This window comes from Zonotrichia leucophrys, chromosome 3 (assembly GCF_028769735.1).
Source record: "Zonotrichia leucophrys gambelii isolate GWCS_2022_RI chromosome 3, RI_Zleu_2.0, whole genome shotgun sequence".
Taxonomy (NCBI): domain Eukaryota; kingdom Metazoa; phylum Chordata; class Aves; order Passeriformes; family Passerellidae; genus Zonotrichia; species Zonotrichia leucophrys.
Genome location: NC_088172.1, coordinates 19,157,766 through 19,180,771, shown reverse-complemented (window position 1 = coordinate 19,180,771; position 23,006 = coordinate 19,157,766). Strand labels below are relative to the sequence as shown.

The window sequence follows — 23,006 nt, the reverse complement described above, 5'->3', positions numbered from 1 at the left end:
AACTGCACAGCCACCCTCGTGTGGCTGTCGGCTCCATGCTACTTGTTCACTGGTCATTTCTTCACAATGCCTGATTTTGCATTTCAAAAGTGCAAGATGTCACTCTGATATTAGGATAGGAGAGTAGTCTGTGCTTGAGGGAATGTGGGGATAGCTCAGTCCCAAACACTCAACAGGGAAAGACCAATAGTTATTGTGAAACACTGTTTTAAAGTGCTTTTCTGGATGCTTTTGTCTTAGCATAGCACATGTGAATTATACTCATTATTTTGCTTGCTCTGTGAACTCAAGGTAGTGCTACTGAGACATAGCTATTAATTTTCATGGACTTTTTTGGTATGAGCTTTTGGGATAGAGAGGAAAAAGGAGAGAGTGAATGGGGCTGGTAACCAAAATCCATCCTGAACAATCTGCTGTGATACCAGCCCAATGTTTATTGTTATCAGAGGCAGCTGTCTGCCCTCTCTCCACACTTCTATTTGTGGATTTTTGATGGCTATAAATGGAAACACACGCTGACCAGAAATCACCACGGTGCTCCTGATACTTTTCTGTCCTGACTCCAAAAGTGCAGGGATATCTAACATGTAGTCAGGTTGAATCACTTCTGCTCAGGATATTAGGTGGTTTTATTCCTCTGGGAAATGGAGTTAGGAAAACATGAAAGCAAAGCCTCAGGAAGAGAAGCTTTAGAGGAAAAGCAAATGGTAAGATATGTTGAGAAATGTTGATATTTTAAATTTTTTAAAATCTAATTATAAGCAGGAAAATAAATAATCCATAGTACTATATAGGAGTATTTCCTGTCTTCCTTTAACCACTGACCTTGAAGATTAAAACTTCATTCATGTATATTAAATTAATTATGACAGTGCATTTCTGTGGAAATTATGGAAATTTGTGAATTCATTTTGTGTGCATGTGAAATGCCAAAACTGAAATGTGGTTAAACTTTGTTATCATAACCGAAACTGATAGCTAATATCATTGATTTTCTTGTCTTTTTCTTAAGGGACTATATCTTTGTACATTATGTTCCATAACTTTAGATCAGTAAATGGCAGAAGAAATTACTTGTGTCTGGAATGAATCTGAAACTTACTGAAAAAAGGTGTGACCAAAACATATTAAGAGAAAGTGAAAACAGTCAAAACACAGCTTATTCCTAATTAGCTGAGGCTTGCAATGCAATTTGTAATTTGCCTTGCATTAATGAGTTTTTTCCTTGATATCACAAAAAGGGCAGTTTATTCTTGGCTTTGCAAAGCTTTGAAGAAAAGTGGTCATCACTCCTGCTAAGAAACAAATTAGCACTGAATTTTTTAGCACTTAAATGGTGGTATTGCATTGATTTGGTTTCTTAGTGGGCCAACCTTTACTCCTGTTTAATCACAATGTTGGCCTCTACCAGCCTCAGTTAAATTAGTTTTGGCAAGCTTGTGTGTTAGTTAACAGTTTTCCATACCACTTCACCAAGGCAAGTGCATTAGGAAATAAGGAAATAAGAAAAGCACTAAAACTGAAAGTAATGACCTGGTCTTATAGTACCTTTTCTTTAAAAAAACACTATTTATCTAAAGAGTAATATCTGAAAGAGCATTGCTAAAGCTTCATTGCTTAAGTTCTAATGGGAATATTATTTATTGTTTTAATTGTTCATTTTCTCATTAATCAATGAATTAATTCTTTAGACAGTGCCCGAATTTTCAATTTGTGGCTGATATATAAAATATAAGGAAAACATCAAAATTAAAAACAAGTATAAAATCCACTTGATCTTTAAGGAAGGTTTTGAAGGAAACCTTTGACATTTTGTTCTAGCTCATGCAAAGAGAAAATACATAGCAATTTAATCAGCCTGTATGGTTATCTAATTGCAGACCATATCCTCATGCACAAAGAATTGAGCTGCCAACCTTAAGTAAGGCTTTTCCAGAATGCAGAGTGCTTCATTTGGAACACTAATGATCTGCTGTTGACCTTCTTTGTGTGCATCATTTACTAATTTTAAGAAGAGCAAACTGGAGCAAGCAGGGCCGCCGCTGCTGGGAGCCGTGCTCACGCCCATGTCAGGTCACACTCTGTTCAGTAATTTCCAGACTCAATCCTCCCAGCACGTTGAGCTGAGCGTGTCCCTGAGCAGTGGCAGGTCACGCTCCTGTGGGTGCTCAGCGAGGGGATAGAGCTGCCTTGGCTCAGGGGGTTTCGCAGCACGCTGTTGACAGTGGAGGGAATGCCTCTGCTCTGTCCTCCCAGCCCCTTCCCTGTCCCCTTCCAGCTGAGCCCCAGCCTCCTCTACTTCCCACCTCAAACTGCCTCTCCCTGTTCAGTCTCAATGCCTTTCGTTCTGTTTGCTAGATTGATTTCCCTTTGCCCCCACATTTTTTCCCTAGTTTTGCATCTCCTGGATTTTTATTGATTCTGCTCTTTACTCTTAGTTACATGCTGGTCAGGTCAACTGACTGCATGGGTGCAGTGTCAATCTGTGGTACAGATACTATTTGTACATGCTCTGGTGGATGCCTGTTCACATATTTAACTTCAGTAGAGCAAATACATACACTGTTCCATGCTCTGCTTCCAACTCCTGTGCTGCCTTTTTGCACTTCACCTCAGTTGCCCCACTGGTGTCCTGATAAGTCTGCTTGTATTCCTGAATCATGAACAGCCTTGCATGTGTAAGAGGTTGTTTTCAAGGACATGATAGCTTTCCCAAATTCCCTGTGTTTCCAAGCTGCCTTCTACAGTATCCCGCTTACCATCTATCTCCTGGATAGGCTGAAGTCAGTTTTCCTAAAGCCCAGGGTGTGTGTTTTGGTACTTGTCTTCCTCAGTTCCCCGCAAGGTCTTAGGCCTCACTCTTTCACAGTCACTACAGCCCAGCCTGCCACTGAGTATACACATCCACAACCACTTCTTCCTGGTTTGTGAATAACAGATCCAGCTGGGTGTGACACTGCTTGGCCCCTCCTGTGCCCACATCAAGTAGCAGTCCTTGATGCCCTGTAGAAATTGTCTGCATTGCTTGTGAGGTGCCATAATACCATTTTGTTCTCTGCAGGTGTCACAAAAGCTTAAGTCTCATGTGAAAAAACCCAAAAAACCAGGTGTGCAGTCCAGATACTTTCTTGAGTTGTTTAAAGAAATTGTGAGGAGCACTCTCCACTTCCTCATCCCTTCCATGCTGTCTGTAGCCCAGTCCCACTGTGATGCCACCCTCACTGACCTCTCCTCTGATCCTGACCCACAAGCACTCACCCAGCCCTGTTGTTCAACCTGTACAAACGTTCTCCACATTTTAGCTGCTGCTTCACACAGAGCTTGTCTTCTTTTCCCTGCCTTTCTGAAGAGCCTGTGTCCCTTGCAGCACTATAGCCATGTGAGCTAGCCCACCACATCTGTTATTTCTGTAATGTGGTAGTTCTATGACCTGTATATATTTGTGTGTGTAAGACCAATCGTTGGTTTGTATGCCTTGTTACAAATACTTTCTAGCTATTTTCAAAAGAACAAAGTCTATGTCATCCTGAAAATACTCTGTAGCATGTCAATCAAACAGCGACCAGTCCGTGCTCAGAGTCTAACACAGAAGACAGCATCACAGACAGTTTTATGAAGTGGTAGTGTACCTTTACATTCACTGCTTACTGTGCATGAGATAAATACTATAAAATTCTCTACCACTTCAGGCTATTTCACGTAATATTTGTGAAATTTATTGTTAAAGAATTCTTATCCTTGCTTCCTGGAGGAAGACTCAGCAGCCAGGATGAGAGAGTCTAAAAGTCTTTGTGTGGAGCTGACTGTGAGAATGGAAGATAATGGAGGGCCCATTTTGTGAAGGGAAAATAGAATGACTCAATATAAAATAGACTGGACTAAGTAGATGGACATATGTGCCCTTTTCAGAGCTTTGATAGCTCAGAAGGACCCAATAATTCCAAAGTTTCCCTAGTGAAACAACGGCTCACCTCAAAATACTCTGTTTTCATTCTGAAGTCCTCATCCTTTAATGCATATTGCCTTATTTGAATATATTTTAATTATATTTAACACTTGTCTCTTTCCTATTTGATCTCTTCTCTCCCCATGAAAAACAGCAGTATTGCATTTAAAATGTTTAGTTTGGTATATTTAACGGGGAACATTTAGTCTTTGTACTTTAGTTTGCATATTAAGGGTTTTTCTTTACTTTCTTCTTACATGGAGTAGCAACAAAGAACAGTTGTTCTATAGAGAAAATACAGTTCTATAGAGAAAATAGATCAATCAAATGGATATGTGAATCAGAAAGGATGCCATGCACTCCTTAAAAGGTTAGGTTTTGAATGATAGAGTTGCAGGACTTCATTCAGAGAATTAGCTTTGCTTTTCACAAACAGTATGTGGATACAGCTTTACAGAGCAGGGCCATTTGGATCAAACCAGCGCAAGTGAAGCAGTGGTTCATCTTCGTACTCTGGTAGCAATATCAGAAGTCCTGTCAATATCAGGCCTTCTCCATGGCAAGTGTGGGAAGTAGAGATTCCTTGAAGAAGGCAGCCTGTTTCCTGAAGGGTGCCGCCTCAGGGAGCCCAGGCAGAATGAGGATGGTGACTAATGAGGTGATGGCAGGTCCTGCTTGCAGGTTTTGTTGTTGATTTAACGACTGTAAAGCAGGTGAGAAGCGAGTGTGAGATGGGGAAGGGTTGTTTGAAAAGCAGCAGATAAGGGAGCTGGGTGGAGGCTGGTGGGATTGGCAGGGCAGGAAGCGCTGAGTACAGCGGTGCCTCAGTGGAAAGAAACCCTTCTGCCAGGCCACCCTCAGTGCCATGAGGGCTGGGGTCAGGGATGGCAGCACTCCTGGGGTCAGAGATGGTGGCACTCCTGCGGTCAGGGATGGCAGCACTCCTGGGGTCAGGGATGGCAGCACTGCTCCTGGGCTGCAGGGTCAGGGATGGCAGCAGTGCTCCTGATGTCAGGGATGGCAGCACTGCTCCAGGGCTGCTGGAGTCACTTCTTTTCCAGGAGCAGGCCCCATGGGCAGTCTCTGCTGCGCTCCCTGGCTGTGCAGCAGGCAGGTGTGCTGTGGCCAGAGGTGTGCTAAGGCTCCATGGGACGCCACAAGGAGGGAGGAGGAGCCGAGGGAAGAGTGAGTGTTTGTCCCACCTGGACAATGGGATCTTCTTTGGCACAGCAGAAATCTCCATGGCTGAGGAGCAAAGGGTAGTTTGATAATTTGGTGCTGAAGTTGGAGTATCATGCTTATTTCATGGCATAAAATTAAATAAACACAAAAGTATCGGGTCAGAGAAGGCTTTATATGAATACATATTTAAATTATTCCTGTTTCTCTAAGAGGAAGGTTTTGGTTCTTGCTGTGGAGGGTGTATGCGACCTCCTCTGGGAGATTTTGTCACGCAGCTGAATTCAGGTGGCTGAGTTGACACACTTAAGATTTTTTGTGTTACTTTGTCCTAAATTACAGCAGCTCTTGCAGAAAGGGTTGCTTCAGAAGATCAACTTTCAAATAACCTAGAGCTTTGTAGATCAGGACTGAGGCTTTGCAGTTGCTACAGCAATAAGATCTAACATGGTGGCAATTGGACCTTCCACACCTGCTGTACAGGTGTAGGAAAGTGAGCAAGGCAGAGCTCCAACCAGAGCAGCATTTCCTCCTGCATACCTAGAGCTGCATTCCTGCCTGTGTGCAGGCATGGGTTACTTCAGCAAGCAATCGCCCAGAAGGAGGAGGAGGAGGGAATTAATTGGAGCCTACACGTAGCAGCGTATTTTTAGCACTGTTGATGTGACATTAAACAGGACAAAAGAAAGTGGGAAGTGCTGAATCTTGGTCTGCCCTTCTTTCTAATCCTGTCACGGAACAGAAATGCCATGAGGCAAGAGGGGGCTTTTCTTTAGGCTGATGCCAGTCTTAGAGAGGCACTGCTGGAGCATTTGAGGCAGGCTTTGGTTGGAGGTTATGTGAAACAATACCATACAATATCACACAGGGGTTCAGAAGAGGAGTGCAGCAGATTCCTGTGGGGTCTTGAATGTTGTGGTAAAAGAGGCTTTTCATGAACAAGTAGCAATTTCCTATTTAAATGTTTTGGGGTGAGGAAAGATAGGAACCCCTGTAACAGTTGCATCAATTGCTGTCACAAAGTCACGCAGGGCAATTCAAGTGATTGAATTTTGGATGAGGCAGCAAGAAAATGCCTCATAGCAAATGCCTCAGTGTTAATATGGAGAGACAGCCTGTGTTGAGTAATTAAAGCAGTTCTGGGAAACAGTTCTAGACATGAAACTGTCTTGAAATCAGTTAAATATAAATCTTTTTCTGTGGTATTTTTTGAGACTTCCCTGAGTGATACTCAGGTATAACCTGAGTGTTATAATAAGTGAGAGACCATTTCCAGAAATAAGTTTGGCTATGGAGACTGTTATTTAGAAAAAACCAATTTCTTACAAAGATTTTCCTCAGGAACATCTGAGTTATGGGTGATACTTGTGAAGATGTTCACTGCTGCTGCTCACACTGAAATTCAGAATGAATTCTAGGAAAAGCTCCTTCATTAGAAGTATAGTGCAGCACTGGAACAACCAGGGAATTTTTGGACTATCCACTCTGGCAAGTTTTCAGGACTTAACCATATGAAATCATGGCCTTACTTTGGCAGTAGTCTGAAGTTGAATCCATATGCTGGAGTGGATAATTTTTTCGAGGTGCCTTCCAAACATTAATTTAATTTTGAACTATACTACAGCATTTGTTATGAAACATGCTTATAGCTTTTCCCATCTGCAAATCTCCTCACACATTAAGTATGGATACACAATGAGACTGGGCTTGTCATTAAGGCATCCTTAATGACATTCCGACATTTTAAGCCTGATGTTTTCAATTCACTCTTCTTTGAATTCTGAAAGCACTCAATAATACAGTGGCAGCATTAAATCTTTTGCTTTTGTATGACTTCCTGAAAACAGAGATTTTTGTGGTTTAACCCCAGACAGCAATTAAGTACCACACAGTTGCACACTCCTGCCCCTTTCCCACCCCACATTGTAGAGGAGAATAAAAAAACTGTAGAACTTGTGGGCTGAGATAAAACCAGTTTTTATCTATTTAATACAAGTTTAACAAGTTTATTTAACAAGTTTAGTAATGGAAACAAAATGAAACAATAATTGTAATTATAATGACAATAATGAAACAGAGAAATAGAGAGGAATAAAAGCTAACAAAGCTTTTATACACAATACAATTGCTCATCAGCTGCTGACCAATGCCCAGCCTGTATCTGACCAGCAATCAGCTTCACCTGACCAGCTCCTCCCAGTTCATATACTGGGCATGGTGTTCCATGGTATGGCTCATAGCTTTGCCTGGTTCAGGTCAGCTCTCGTGTACCTGCTCCCTGGCAAGCAAGGGAAACTGAGAAGTCCTTGATTTAGAGTAAACACTAGTTAGGAAACACTGAAACACCAGTGTGTTACTAAGACCTGTATCCCAGCTGAAACCAGCACAAACTACTTGACAATGTACAGAATTAAAAGAGAGGAACGGTTAATGAAAGGGATAACAAAGGCAGATGTTAATGAAGCTGGGCTTGGAGGACAACATGCATGTGGTGTCCCACATTCCTCCCTAAGGGGAGGGGGCACCCAGGATTCATAGGTGCCTGTGGTCAAAAAGGAGCAACAAAAGTCAGAGGGTCTACAAAAATTTGCAAAGTTTTATTAGTAAATGATACACATGGCAACTGGAGTGTTAGTCCCTTATGATATAAATACGCTGCAGTGGATTTTGAGTAAGGAGTAAGAAGAGAGGGAGAAAGAAGAAAGAAAGATCGCCAGTCCTGGCTCCAGCATCAGTCCTGCTGATGGGTGCCCAGGGTCCTGGATCACATGTGTGCCTAGGTTTTGTGGGGTTACGTTTTTATTGATACTTTTTGCCTGTTCTGGAGCTAAGTGTCTCCCTTTCTGTGCAAATTAGTTGCCATATGCAGTTCATTCTTCTAGATCCTTCTGGAAACAGATTGGAGGGCATTGGGAATCTTTGGTGGTCTTGGTCCCCCTCTCCTGGGTTGGCCTTTTGTTGGCAGCCCATTCCTGCTTCTAGACCTCATTCCAGTACTTGTGCTGTGCTGTGCTTGCTTATCTCCAGAAACCAGAACAAGGATGTTTATCCCAGAAAAGTGCTGCCCTACCTCAGTATGGCCTGCTTCTCCAGTCCCATTAAGTGAGGCATCAAGCCTCCCTCAAGTGACGGTTGCTTATTTTCATCTCTCCTTGAGAAGATGATTCCACTGGACGAGGAGAAGCTGGAGGGTAGCCTATATTTCACTTTTTAAGCATGTGGTCTGCTGCACTGAGGTTAGCAAAGGCAGGCTGAAGAAACACAAACTGTGTGGAATGAGTTTGTGCCCCAGGGATGATGAGGTGCTGCTGAGTACCTGCCACTTCCTGCCAGGATAGAAAATGCAGCAATTCCTGCTGCTCCTTAATTTCTAGGACCACCAAACCCTTTCCTTCCTGTGGCTTCTCCTTCAGAGGGAAGCCCTACCCTAACCCCTAAGTTCTCTGTGCCAAGGGAGCAGAGCTTCAGCTCTTGACTGAACATGAAGGTCCTGCAGGAAACCTCTCTGCATTTAATACTTCATTTTTGAGAGTTAACTGTTACCTTTTTTGAAAGAACTGATTGTGACCTGTAGTACATATTGCAAAATAATTTCTGATGAAAATTTTACTACACTAGTACCTTCCTGGTAACAAAGATCCATTCTTGAGGAAAAAGGATAAAAGCAAATTTGCTGAATGCCTGAATGTCGGTGAAAAATTAATTTAGCTCAACCACTTTTAATTTGTTCAGGGTTCTCAAAAGTAGAAAGTAACTGGTTGAAGCTTTTCCTGTCTTGAATTGTACACGAATGAATGTATTCATACCCCAGAACTGACAGAAATCCCTAAAGCAATTTCACATTTTTTTCTATGAGACAAAAAGTGAATCATTGCCATTCTCTCTTTGCTGTTTCATGTTTCTTGTTCTTGAAGAACATTTGGAAACCAAACATGGGAAAATTATAGTGTTTTATAAATGTTATGTTTTTAAATGATGTGAAATGAACCAATGGATTTGCTTTAAACATTTAAAACTGAAGATTCAGGGAAGAGCCATCAAAAGTTGTTCCCATGTTGAATAGATTTTAAATTGTTGTTATAGAAACTCCATGCATCTCATAAAATGTTACTGACAGTACATTTATCACCATTTTACTCCTTGGAAATACACCTGTTGGTGATGATAAAAAGAATGTTTGAAAAACATCATTAGATTTCTCAGCCTCAAGCAAGAATTAAATGGTTTAATATACTTTTTTAGTAAATACACTTTGAAACAAATCCAGATCAAACCCGAAACATCAACTTTGTTAAGTGATAATCAAACAAAGAGTAATTCTTAGCAAAGCTCCTGAGCCAAAACTCAGTTCTTTAAGTCTGAGACAACAAAAGCAAAATGCAAAGTATCTGTATTTGAAATTCCAGCAGAGGAAAGGGCATGATTTCTCTTTCTCTCTACTTTTCTTTTATAGATCATGTTTTCACTAATGTGACAGAACAGATCTCAGTTAAAAATACATCAGCTTTCCTTACAGCAATCTCATTAACAATCTTTTAGGTGAATTGACACTGATATTTACATATTTTAAAAAATCCAAAGAAAATGTCAGGTGGTTTTTTTTTTTGGGAGAGAAGTAGCTAAATCTAACAAGAAAGATTTCCTTTTTTTCATTTCATTTTATTCTTAATAACAATATATTCTAGTTTACAGTGTCTTTTTCTGAGAAATAAAGTGTATGTGCTGAAGGATTATAATGATAAATGATTCATGTAGTGGTTTTCAGCTCCTTCCCAGTTTCTAAGTCTTAAAAGAAGAAGTCAGGGCTGTGCACCTCCAACCTTGCCTATGACTTGTGGTGACACAGTGCTGCATTGTGTGATGGATTGCCTGGGGCTTTCAGAGGCTCCAGAGCACTTTAAAGTTTGGGAAAATTGATTATCAGAGCAAATTTAATTTTCACTTTTTTTCATTTGCTTTGTTTTATTCATAAGTGTTATGATAAAAGTGTCTATAACAGGATTACGGGCTATTTCTTTGTTCTCCAGTGGTGATTTTGCTTAGGAATCACCATGACCAGCTACATCAGGATACAATGGGATCTGAAAGAGAGTAGTTACCCACAGTGGTATTGTAACTAAAATGCTGTAAAATAAAACCTAGTATTTGATCCTTCTCTTTCCAACTGAATATTTTTTGCATTTTTTCAGAATGTGCTTCTTGACATATATAGAAAATCTAAGTCAAATGGTTGAGATGTCTAAAGAAAGGGAAAGTTGTAATTTTCACCCTTCCACATAATGACAATCAAAGGGATGTGTCCAGAAAATGGTTCTGCATACTGCAAAGTGCTCTCAGAAATTATCCCCTGGCAGCAAGTGTGTGGATAGCACTCTCCAAATTATTAGGGACAATTTAAACCAGTTTCTTAAAATCAGCTAAATTTGTAGATATTAGTCATTTTTAAGAAGTGTTAATGATCAGACTGCATGACTTCTAGGAGCACTGCCTCTATGAATTGCTCAAGTACTGCAGATAGGAGTGTCATGTAAAAGTACAGAAATAATTTTCATGATGCTCTGGGCAGTGTATGTCTTGGGAGGGGTGTGAGATTGAGATTAGGCTTTGCAGAAATAGGATATGCTTTGACACATGCTGATTTTCAGAATATCCTCTGGTGTAGCAATTTCTATGTTATTACATATTCCTCCAAATTCAAATTATTTGAAATAATAATTGACCCCAGTATTCTACAGGAATCTCTTTGCTGTTCCTATGCTGGAGTTTCTTGATAGGAAACTCTATTAAGGACAGAAGTACTTATATACTGTTATATTTACAGTGTATTGTAGATTTCCTGTAAAATATTATTTGTCTGTGAAATGGTATATTAATTAGAATTTTCTAATTAATGTTCTTTTGTTCTGTTTTTATTACTATTTCTCATACAAATAGACTACATGCTATGTAAAGTGATGATCTGTAGCATGTATGAAACACTGCCCTGCAGTAGAACAGATGCCAAACAATGAAGAGCAGTGCTTTTGTATTTGCAGGTGTGGGACAGAATTTTCAGCATAAAGTGTGAAGGGAGTTGATAAGCTGTTTTGTAAAACCAGCTTTCACTTTTGAAGCAGAATGCAAAGGTATTTTTAGCATTACTGGATGTTTCTGAGTTCAGTGCACCAGCTTTTCCTCTCGAAAGAAGAGACCAGAACTTGTTCAGAGTGTGACTGTCCCTGCTCTGAGAGAATCAGGCCATTCTGGAAGTATCCCTGCCAAATATTCTTTTTTTATCTGGGAAGTGGAGGAAATTGTGAGAGGGATTTGAGTACTGCAGCTTAGTGAACATAAAAGGAATCAGATAATATTTGAATTCCAAATGATTGCTTTGGAAACCAGTGAAGAATCAAAATCATTGCATAAATATTAATAATATTTGCATCATCATTAGCATTACTAACATTGTGATTTTCTGTGATGCATGTTGCAATTTCACTCATGAATCATCTACATCAGGGCCTTTAGCTCAAGGTTAGGAGTTGCCAATAACTACTCATCTGCAGAACACTTATATACTAAATTCTTCATATAAGTTCTTTGCAAATGTCTTTCTAGTTAAGATGTTTGCTTTAAGCTGCTATTGAATATGTAGAAAAGGCATAAATTCAAGTGATCTTGAAGCAATTTCAGAAGACTATGACCAACTTATTTCTTCCCATCTGATGCATGAATAAACATCCCAAACTGTTATATTCTTGAATTCAACAAATGGTTCTCTAATTAAATATGTGTAATTAAAAATATGTAGATTTCATGAACAGAAAGTTATTTCTATAATTTAAAATGTTTTTGTGCTAGAAAATGAGGCATGTTATAAAGCAGTTTTAATGAAGTTTTAAAACCATAATGATATAATTAGTTTAAAATGTTTTCTGTGCTGTTACTTTCATTTCAGAGGAATGAACATATCTGAGAAAAATAATCAGAAAGTACATTTATGTCTATTAGCTGTGTGCTGAAATCAGTTATTTAGAATTCCACTGAAGTGACTGGCTAGGTATTATTTGGAATGGCAAATACTCAAGCTGTTTGGGACCATTTACCCACACAAGGCTCTTTTTAACTTTAAAAATAGGTCAATGAATTATATCTCAGTGAAGTTTATTTGCACCAGCCAGTTACTTTTCAAATTTGTTTTATTATGTTATCACCTCCTTATTTCACATTTTTGGCTGTTATTTTGATGTGTCATCCCTGCCTGTCCTCCCCCAGCTGAGCAGCAGCATTCCCCTGTCAGGAGCATCTCTGGTGCTGGGTTTTGTAATGTGGATTTTCCTGAGCATGGCTGCTGCCTGTCAGGAGATGTGGTCTGGGGCACCTGAGTAACAAACCCCAGTCTGGATTTGGTGTGAGATGAGCACCCAGGTGGATGCTGAGCTGAGCCAAGGCAGTGACAGCTCTGCATAAGCAGCAGTGGTAGCCTGGGTGCCTAAGGATGCTTTATCCCCATATTTAGGCACATGTGAGTTTACAGGTGTGGAAGAGGGATGGGCACTGAATGGAGGAGGAGTAGGGACTGAAAAGTTGAACCTGAGAGAAGCATAAGTGCTATTTTGAGTTGCTAAATTTGTTTTGGTGGGGATCTTCAGCACTTCATTGTTCCCTGAAGCAATGGGACTTAACAAAAGCATTTTACTCTTTGCTGCATATGCCAGTAAAATCAGTGCTGCAGGGGAAAGTACTGGTGAAGGAAGAAGTGGGGTGAATCTGGGGGGCTCTCTGCACTCACTGGTGCTGTGGCAAAATGTGGCATGCACCACAAACCTTTTTAGTACTGCACCCCATAGACATGGTTGTAATACACACCAATTCGACAAAACTTGAGAAGAAAGCTGATAATAAGACAGGAGAGGCAGGGAGTCCTAAAAATTATTAAAAGAAGGTGGGAAATAAGTAATAAAAGTAATTCTCCCTGAAATGGGAGAATCGAAAGAAAAGGGAAAAAGGTAATTACTTTTGAAAAGTGAAGTAAAAAAAAGCCTACAAGATGGTGGGAGTGAAAATTAAATAGATATGTGTGAATGAAAGAAGTTCATGAAATGTGGGAATAGAGATGAAGAATAAAAAATAGGGGATGTGTTGGGCTGAATTTTCAGCAAGCTTATCTTTTAATAATTGATGTGTGACTAGCTTTATTTTATTTGTCAATGTAATAATTCCATCATTTGTACCTACTATTAAGTTTCCTCACACTTTTGGTGAATAACTGTGTAGAATGCACAGATTACTTGAGAGAACACCTGTAAATATCTTCTAAGTTATGGCTCAACAGCAGAAATTCCCTCTGCTAATGTGTTTATAGCAACCCTTTGTATTGGTAAAGGGATTCTCCCAACATCTGTTAATTCCCCACTAGACGCTTAGAAGCCTCTTTCATGAAAAAGTTTAGTTGTGTTTTTTCACATATTACAGGATAAAGGATTTCAGTAAGGAGACTAAAACCTTGTTGCATTTTTCTTGCTGGCTTCATCAGCACAGTTTTTCCCGTGGGTTGATGCTGATACTAGGGAAAAAAACCTCTTTTCCTTCTGTACAAACATGTTTTGCCATTGATTTCCATACCTGAGCCTTGCTGAACTGTAAACAAGATTTCCCTCCTTTCCCTCCAGCACTTCATATAAAGCACTCAACTGCACTTGTAACTCGGTCTTAACCAATTGTTTTTGTGCTGATCTATAGAAATAGATATAGATAGGTATACAGAAGATTTTATATCCTGCAACTGCTGTATAACTAGAAGACGTATTTCTGCTCAGGAAGCTGGGAGTGATACTTTGCATCATATCTTAAAGTGAGAATGCTTCAGCTCTTTTTTTGACTTATTTTGCTATTATTATTTCTATGGTTAATATCTCTCCAGCATTGCAGACAATCCTCCTTTGCTGCTACTCTTTCAGTGCCATGGCTGCCTTCTCACTCGACAGCACTAGGCAATGTGTCACATCTTTGGTTGACCTCTTGCTCTCCTGTATTTTCTGAAGTGTTTACAGGATTTGTGGCGCTCCTGCTCGCTGCACTCCAGGCATGTGAGGCAGCTCACAGGCTCTGCTCCAGCCTGGCAGCAGCTTTGGGCATGATAACAAGAAATGTCCTTTTACAGCTTTGCAGTGCTCTGCAGTCCCATGGTTGGTTCTTTATTTGAGTCTACAGATAACCTTGTATTTTTTCAGCATTAGGGAGCCTGAAGTAATATCAGATAATATAAATTAGGTGGTGTGGTTGCCCTTGTTGTTTGTGGGCTCTTACAAGATTCTGTTTGGGTTCCTTTATTTTCATTTTGGTTGTCTTCTGTCACTTTCAGGAGCAACAGACTGAGTGCTATTAATTTCTGACAAATTATTTATTTTTTTGGCATCTGGTTGGCACCTGTTTCTCTCTGATAAATACTTAGGGCTACGACTTTGTGTGGATCTGTGCACACACTTCATTAGCAGCACTTCTCCACTGATTTTGTTTGGATTGCTTCTGTGATTCACTATCCATAGGGAATGGAGTTTACAGTTGAAAAATTTGATAACTCCATGAAAATTATTGTTGTAAGCACTGTGTGTCTGGCTGCTAATGCTGAGATGAATGTAAGCACTGACTGTGTGTCCCTTTAGGAAAAGCACTTGCACTGTTAATTGCCAGTGCTCAGCTTCTTGTGGCTCCTTTTCTACAAATACAGCCAGCTTTGATTATATACCATTTTGATTTGATTGAAAAAAACAGCAACAAGGCCCCAAACACTACAGATTTTTTTAAAGCTTACCACCACAGAATGCAGGTTTATTCAGACAGCTGGCTTGCATCCTGATAGAGTCCCTGTTCTGCCTGTTATTATGGGCTCTCTGTACAGGCTTGGCTGCAATAAAATAGGTAAAATTTGAGGGGAACCCCTCAAACACACACAAACCTTTTTTTTTTAAAGGATTTTCTTGAAAACACTTGTATCTATTTCCTGGTCTTAGCAGCATTTAATAGTCCTAGGGTGTGTGTGTGTGTGTGTGTCTGTTTCTACACAGTTCTAAAATAACTAATGTACACTGAGTGTACTGGAAAATAATAGTAATTAATTTTTCGCTGAACCAGAATGGGATGAAGGAAATGGTAGTGACTTAGTGCAAAAAAAAAAAAAACTTATTCCTGTGTTTATTTGGATTTTTCATTATTTTTTTTCTGTAGAGTGGATTTAAAAGTGCTCCGAAGAAATTGAATTAGCATAATATGACAGTTTTTCTTCTCTAACATAATTCTTTCAGTCAAAAAGTATTTAATATAAAGGATATGTGTCTCCTTCAGCTTGGCATAAGAGTTCATATTTGGTAATGCATAGCAGCAGTGGCTGTTGAAATACAGTAGTTAGCTTGATGGCTAATTTAAAAGTAGAAGGAAAATGAGATGTTTGGATAGAAGGAAAAAGAATGTCATATGTAAAATACTTTTAATCATAAACATGTCAGAGCTTATTTTGTGTTGCAATGATAGCTCACTACTGAGTTCCAAAATATTATTGGGAAATCCCCATGTGTTTGATTCTTCAGAAAACAGGGTTTAAGAAGAGAGTTTTGAGCCCTGGTTTGGTGTTTCACTGTCATAGAAAATAAGGGACAAGAGACAATGGAGTAAAAAGAAACATTGCAAAAAGCAACCTTGTCTCTTACTCTTTGTGTTCTCCCCAAAAAGATGGAGGTAAAACTTCAATTAGCAGCATTAGTCACAGGCTAAGATTTGAGTTCCCCAGAAAAACACTCTGCAGTCAAGTTCTGCTGCTATTTTTAGCAATTTTTCAGCTTTGCTTGAAAGGGTGGAAGATGAGACCACTGCTGGTGAGTCACGTTGATGACAGAATGGATAATATCAAGTAGGTGTTTGGCTCCAACACCAACTCTCCTCACCAGTAAATATCTCTACTGAAATAATGTGTCAGGAATGGAAGACTGGACCAAGCACAAATGTTTTGAAGTTATATTGTGAAGGCAGATAAGGTGATGGCTTGCATTTTTTGTTTGTGCTTTGGGTGCTTCCTGGTGTAAAACTGAGGCTTAACCTGCATTTGGTCATCCTGGAAAAGAATGGTATGAGTGAGGTAGGACTATAATGTTCCGTGCTTGGCTCACTGCTGTAAGAACAGTGTTGGCAGTATGAGGTCAGAAAACAGGAATGGATGACTGAATTGGAGATCCAGTCCATCTAGCTCAGAGTCCTGTCCTCAGCTGTTACTTGAGGTTCATGTTTATCATAAGAAAGGCCTAGTGAAAAGAATAGATATTCCTGTGTCTTCCTGTTCCCCTGAGCTTGGTGTCAGTGAGTGGATCTGTACACTGTATTTTCTTGGGTTTTGATCTGTTTTCCTTTTTAGCATCTGGAACTTCCTGATGCAGCAAGTTTCATAATAATTATGTGTTATTTGAGCTGACACTTTTGTTTGTATGATAAATTCATGAGGTGCCTCATGGCAATTTTGTTCTTATCCCAAGAATCCATGACACTGTAGTAGAAACTTATCTTTATACAGACTTGTTTTTCTATACAATATTATAGTAGTCACAGTCTTGTTCTAAGTACCCACTAGCTCATATTTACAGGGAACCTTGTGCATGAATGGTCCAACTAATGTTGCTTAGACAGGAATCATATCTCCTCTTTGAGATGTCTATAATGTACATCTGAGTGAGAAAATAATCTGATTTTTTTTTGGTATCAGTTAAAAAAAAAAGAGACTGTGATTAATCTGACCCATATTAAACATTTACCTTTGAGTATAAAGGACTGCATCTCAGAAGTACCAATTCCTCTGTTTTGTATATAGAGACAACATGGCTTAGATGTAGATTTCTGTTCTGGACACCTCTGCATTTGGTCAGGTGAATATTGCTTTTGGGGATGTCATTCACTGTGGAAGAAGAAATATACATTATCCTGGGGGAAAAACTGCTTTATGAATCATTCACCATATAATAAACTGGTAAAATGCATTTTACTTGCTCTCCTACCTCAGACACTCTTTGGGCAAGTGGTAGCCAGACCCTTTGGCGCTAGCTAAGATGCTTTTGGAGTACAGAAGGAAATAGCAAAGGAGATTTTATACATGAATATACATGATTTATATGAATACTCTTTAGCAGGGTTTTTTTCCTTAATGCCTGACATCATGGTGTGCCCACAATTTATTTCTTTTTGGTGAAATTGTTTGTAATCTCAAGAGAGCCCATTCCTTGGATGATGTGCTTCATTTAGATTGTGAAGAGGGCTCCCAGCACAGCGTCTCTTCAAAGGTCACCCAGAACATTTTGATTAATGCTATCTTGTGTCTGTTTGGCAGCTAGCAAAAGGGAGAAAAAGAAAACAGACAAAAAAAGCAAGGCAAGGTGAAATAACCACTTTGCTCCTTTAACTAAAGCAAGGTGGCAGATAAATGTTATCGTCACAAGCACATGGTGTGCAGTGTGCTGAGGAATAAGAGATGATCCCAGGGCCAAGGGAAGAGGAGAGCTGGTCTCTGCACCTGGGAGATAGTGAGCCTCAGCTTGCAGGTGCCTTGGTGGTGTGCCTTTAGTTGAGAGCTTGCCATCTTAAATCAATTCCAAACATTTGATCTCCCTGATGGCTGAGGGATCTGTTGCTGCCACACTGAACACTGGCACAAACACGCTGCCTGCCGATTGATGTTGCCCTTCTGATGTCAAGTCTTTCCTGCTCCTGATGCCAAATCCATAGAGTTCAATTCCACTAGGTCACTGGAAACTGTATTTTGATTTTAACCATTTTCTAATGGGAAAATACGAGAGAAAAAATTTATTCAAAGACATAAACAGCCCTAGACCGAGCCACCTAAGTAAGCTTCAAAAACCTCTAGCATTTGCCTTACCCTAGTTAAGCAGTTTCTATAACTAACAGCAAATGATATTTAGTTCCTAGTTGTGCTTTCTGGCATTCTAGCACTAAGCTTTCCTCAAAAAAAAAAAAAAAACCAAAAAAGAACTTTGGACCTATTTCTTGATATTTCTTGCATTCCAGCATTCATTCCCACTACAATTTCAGGTGCCAGCATGATATATAACAGTATATATATACTGTTTAAATTTTATTCAAGATCTATGCTATGAACTTTGGATGTGGCAGGCAGGCTCTAAGTGTTTGAGACCTACAAAAAATTTCAATATTTTACTTGTCTTCAGAAATAATTGAAGAGGAGAGAGTGGGTAGACCCAAGGTTAGAGTCCCTTTTCTCCTACTAATTTAGTGTCTGACCTTGCCTCAATTATGTGATTTTCATTCCCCTAAATCAGTAATTTAGAAATTCTTATTTTGGCTAACAAGGCTAATCAATGGGCTGAGATTCATCTCTCCTGAATTTAGATAGCTGCATTTACATCTGAAGAGCTTGTCCAGGTAGGGACTTCTGGGGCATTATTCTCTGATGTAGTTTAGATGCCTGTCTTCACTCTAAGTGTCTAATCTCTCTCCTTTGGTCATAATGGAGCCTTGAGCAAGCTCACATGTAGATTTGGTAAATACCTATGTTTCCTTAATTGTCTGTATAGGAAATGCCCCTTGTAAGCTTGCAGAAACTTTGGCTTTTCATATTATTGCAATGCTATTTTTTTTCTGTTAAATTGAACTAATTTAATTAAATTTAATTGCTCAGAGTTATATTTGATGTGGAACAGAGGTACCAGCAGGCACACCAAAACTTTAGATGTGAATTTCAAGATATACACAAGTGAAAATGCAGGGAAAATGCAGACTGAAATCTGGGCACAGTTCCAAGAAACAGCCATTGGCATTCCTACTGCTGTGGAAAGTGTCAGGCTATATTAAGGACCACTGTTTTTGATTGATAGCAGAGGGGATTCCAGTCTGGAAAAATATTTTCAGCATGTTAAGTATGTCAGGCATTTATTATCTTACACACTCTTGTCTTTTCTTTATGTTTTCTGAAGCTGTTTTTTCCCATAACCTCTTTTAATATCCTACTACACCCTATATGTTCTTTCTGGTACATTGGGCAGGGCTCTGCTCGTGTTTCTCTCTAGAACAATAAAGGATCAAATGGTCAGAAGAGCATTCAATTTGTACTGTTAATTATGTGAAATTAAGTACGGCAGTTTCCAAGTTGTAATAACCACAACTCCTTCCTCTTAGGGAATGTTGCCATTTAGACATCACCACTGCAGTGGGATTGATCCACAAGGCTTGTAGATTCCTTTATTTAATTGTCAAACAGAATAGGCCTGGAAGGTTACTCTCGTTGCTGTGTTTGTGAATTCAGGACAGTCTCTGATTTAGTAGCTACTAGTCAGGAAAGAAAAAATCGTGAAGGGACATCACATGTCCTGAGAGAGGGCAATCACACCCAGAGAAAAAAAATGGCTGTAGGATAAATGTAATTATCTGTATTTTCCTTGGCAACCCTATTGTGTTTTGGGAAAATAGAATTAAGAAATGTGAAGAAAAAAAATCTGCTAATGGGATGATTTACATATATTTAATAAATGCTTTTCACCCAGTATTCGTTTGTTAGAAGGAGATGGAAATTATTTAACTACTGTGTATTCACTGATCATCATAGATACAGTCAGTGTATCTGCCCTCAAATAATCAATGAAAACTTCACTTAGACTGCAGAGAACTTTTCTATGCCTTTGTCATGAAAGTACAAGGCAGAAATATGTGGAAATATCCCACTTCCATTGCTTGAATTTTGGTTAATTTCAGAGTGTAAATACTCTGTTGACTATGAATTAAAGCAGTAAAATTAATTTTTTAATTCTGCAAAAATTCTTTCAAGAATTAACTGAAATTATAGCAACAGATGAACCAGTTGATTGTTCTCATCTAGCTTTCTATTTCTGTTAGAAAATCATAATGCAGAAAAATTCGGTTCTAGGGAAAAATGCCTCACAATATAAAATCTTTACAGAAAAAACAGGTTTTCTCATTTAAACAAGAGTGACTTTACAAAGGATATTCTGTCTACAAATAAAGAAGGACATTCGTAGGAAGAGAGAGAATTGTTATTGGAGTGATACATTTGTACCTATGGACATTTAGTGACACAGACAGAAATTAAATCCAGGATACTTATCAAAGGTACTGACCATGGAACCCATAGCAGGTAAATGCACTTAGTACCTGTTTGACTGAACCAGATACTCTGACTCATTGCCCCTGGTGTCAGATTAACCCAATTTCCTTTGTGCTTGCACTTATTGGACTGAAATCAGAAATCTTTGGCAGTAGTTTTTTGAAATTATTTTTTCTTAGGCTGTTTTGTTCAAGAAAACTTAATTCTCAAGGGAAAAATTCTACATTGCCCAAGGTAAAGCAAAAATCTGAACAGTTGAACTAAGGAGACAAAGAACATTACTTGCAGAGAAGGAGTTGGGCTGGAGGAGAGCTGGAAAAGAGCTGCTGCTCTTTCTCTCAGTCACATTGCTCACTGGATTGCTCCTCTTCAAATCAAGCAGGCTTAACTGAGCAGTTTCCTTCTTACTGCTGAAGTTGAGTAGTATGAAGTGGAAATAAGTATATATAAAAGTGTTAGCCTCAGTCTGCTGTAATCAGAATTGGCTACCCCCCCCAAAAAAAAGAAGAAAAAAAAAAAAGTGGTTAAGAAAAAAAGAAAAAAAAAGGTCATTTAGCCAGTTTTACTGACAGTTGATGTGGTTATTGCAGGCTCTCTAGAAGATTCTGTACCTCCACTTGACCCCAGACATGCATGAGACCATGGAGCTGGCTGCCTTCTCTTTGTTGTGGGCCCCTCCCCTGCATTTGTAAAAAGATGCCCACATTTGCCTCTTTTACAGCCCCAGAGGGGTGTCTTGGAGGGACATCTTAAGTTTTGTCTCCCTTCCCACCCCCGAGCCCACTGTTCTAAAGGTTCTGTAAGACTTAAGAGAGAAGGAAACATCAGCCCTGAGACAGAGCACTCCAAATTTCTGTAGATTATGTAGATTAGTCCAAGAGACAGTGCAATATAATGGCATGTAGATTATTTTCAGCTCATTTGGTCTCAAACAAATCTGGTCTCTTCCTATTTATTTTCCAGATTTATACCACAATTCTTGAGCTAGAGATGACAGAAGACAAAAAAATTAAATGGCTCTTACTGACCATATTTGCCAGCTAGCTTACAGTGCAGAGCAAGGAAGAAGTCTCCTTTTCCAGGAACAGAGATGAAAAGCTTTTCCCACCCAGAATAAGATTTAGACATAATTCAAATATCTCAGTCGAAATTCTGGAAAATCAATATTTAGTTCAATTCAAGTAATGGGTTTTCAAGGTTTACATATATGAAAATTTCCCCAGCACATCCATTTCAGCTTCAATGGCTCCATTTTACAGTATATTCTGAGTATTTTGGTGCTGGTCTGTAACCATATCTCTATCACAAATGCAGAAAGCAGAAGTTATTTTGATAAGTCCTTTGTTACTGTGAATTTGATCTGAGCCCCCCTCACAGAATAGAGATCTACAGGGTGGTCATTTCTGTTAAATACAAAGGGAAAGGGAAAAGAATAATAATTGTCCCCTTTCAAAAGGCATCCTACTGGAGTGGCACAGGGGAATGTGGGTGCCTCCAGCATCCTGGAGACCCAGTCTTTAAATAATTTCTTTAAACTAACCTAAAGATGCATCCAGCACCCAAATTTCATACTCTATTAATAATGTCCCTTTATTATTGGTGGCCAATAATCAATCATAAAGACTGAATATTTTCTGAATATAAAGTAGTGTAATAGAAGAGGGAATGAGCATTACCTGTTGCAAGAATGGCCTCTTGCCTGGTGGTTGGGGAATACATGGCTTTAAGTTTCTTCAGGCAGACTTTATTCAGAAAGCTGGTTTGCAAAGGAAAACCAGCTGCCTGTATTACACACCCACACTTGTTTGGTAGTGTTTCCATCTCTGTTTTGCCAGCCTTTTCCTAGTGTAATAAAAAGAATATTTGAAATTGAAACAACTTATAAAATCAAACAACTTATGGAGGATAGCTTATGGAGGATATGAATTAGATGCTAAACAATATTTAGGAAGGTATTTAGAAATGGGTTATATGCTAATGGGAAACATTGTGACAAATAAATTATAGTCATTGCTATAGATTCATGATAATGTTAGATAATATTTTATATAGGAAATACTTTTTGAGCCTTGCCTGTTTTCCTGTGCTACTAAAAGCCTGATTGCTGAAGTTTTGCCCAGAATTTGCATTACTGTCCTGAGGGGTTATTTCAGAGTGCTGGATGGCACTGGAAAATGTTTCCTGATCCCCAGCTGAATATATCTTCCTGCTCTGATTTTTTCCCTGCTGTTCTGAGATGTGGACCAGTGAAGCCACGGGGAGATACAAGGAGTGCTGGCAGCTCCCATCAGCTGGAGAAGAACCCCACAGTCCCTTAATCCACCTTCAGATGAGTTTTGCCTCATTAATGAATTCCTCCTCAGATACTTCAGATTTTTTGTGCTTTCCTGAAGCTGCAGGATTCATTCTTTACTACTGCACAATTTTAGCTCTATGGAAAGTTGCTCCATCATTATTGTAATGCTTTCTCATAGGCACAGCAGTGTCAGATTTTTTTTTCTGTTTTGCTTACTATTACCAACATATCCAGACAGCTTTAAAGAAAAAGAAGAGACCTGCAATGGTTTCTATGATGTTGGAGTGCTGCTCTGCAGCAGAGTGTTCTACAGGAATGGTGCAATATGGTATGTAGTGCTTTGTATGGAATTATGCATCAAGAGATAGTATAGATGAGAAGAAGTCTGAAGCTGATCACTAGGTGATCTTTGGTTTAACCAAGACCTGTGTTAATGAACCAAGCTTTGTTTTTCTTAAGAGATTCTGCACCCC

General features: G+C 39.2%; 1 protein-coding gene across 1 annotated transcript in view; it reads left to right on the top strand.

The window, feature by feature from the left end:
• The first annotated feature begins 644 nt into the window (after window positions 1-644).
• The window catches only part of MLIP (muscular LMNA interacting protein), a 99,017-nt gene continuing 76,655 nt past the window's right edge, over window positions 645-23,006 (top strand). The window contains exon 1 of the mRNA XM_064710121.1: window positions 645-707. Coding sequence (XP_064566191.1) covers window positions 645-707 — 63 coding nt within the window. The remainder of the gene's footprint in view (window positions 708-23,006) is intronic.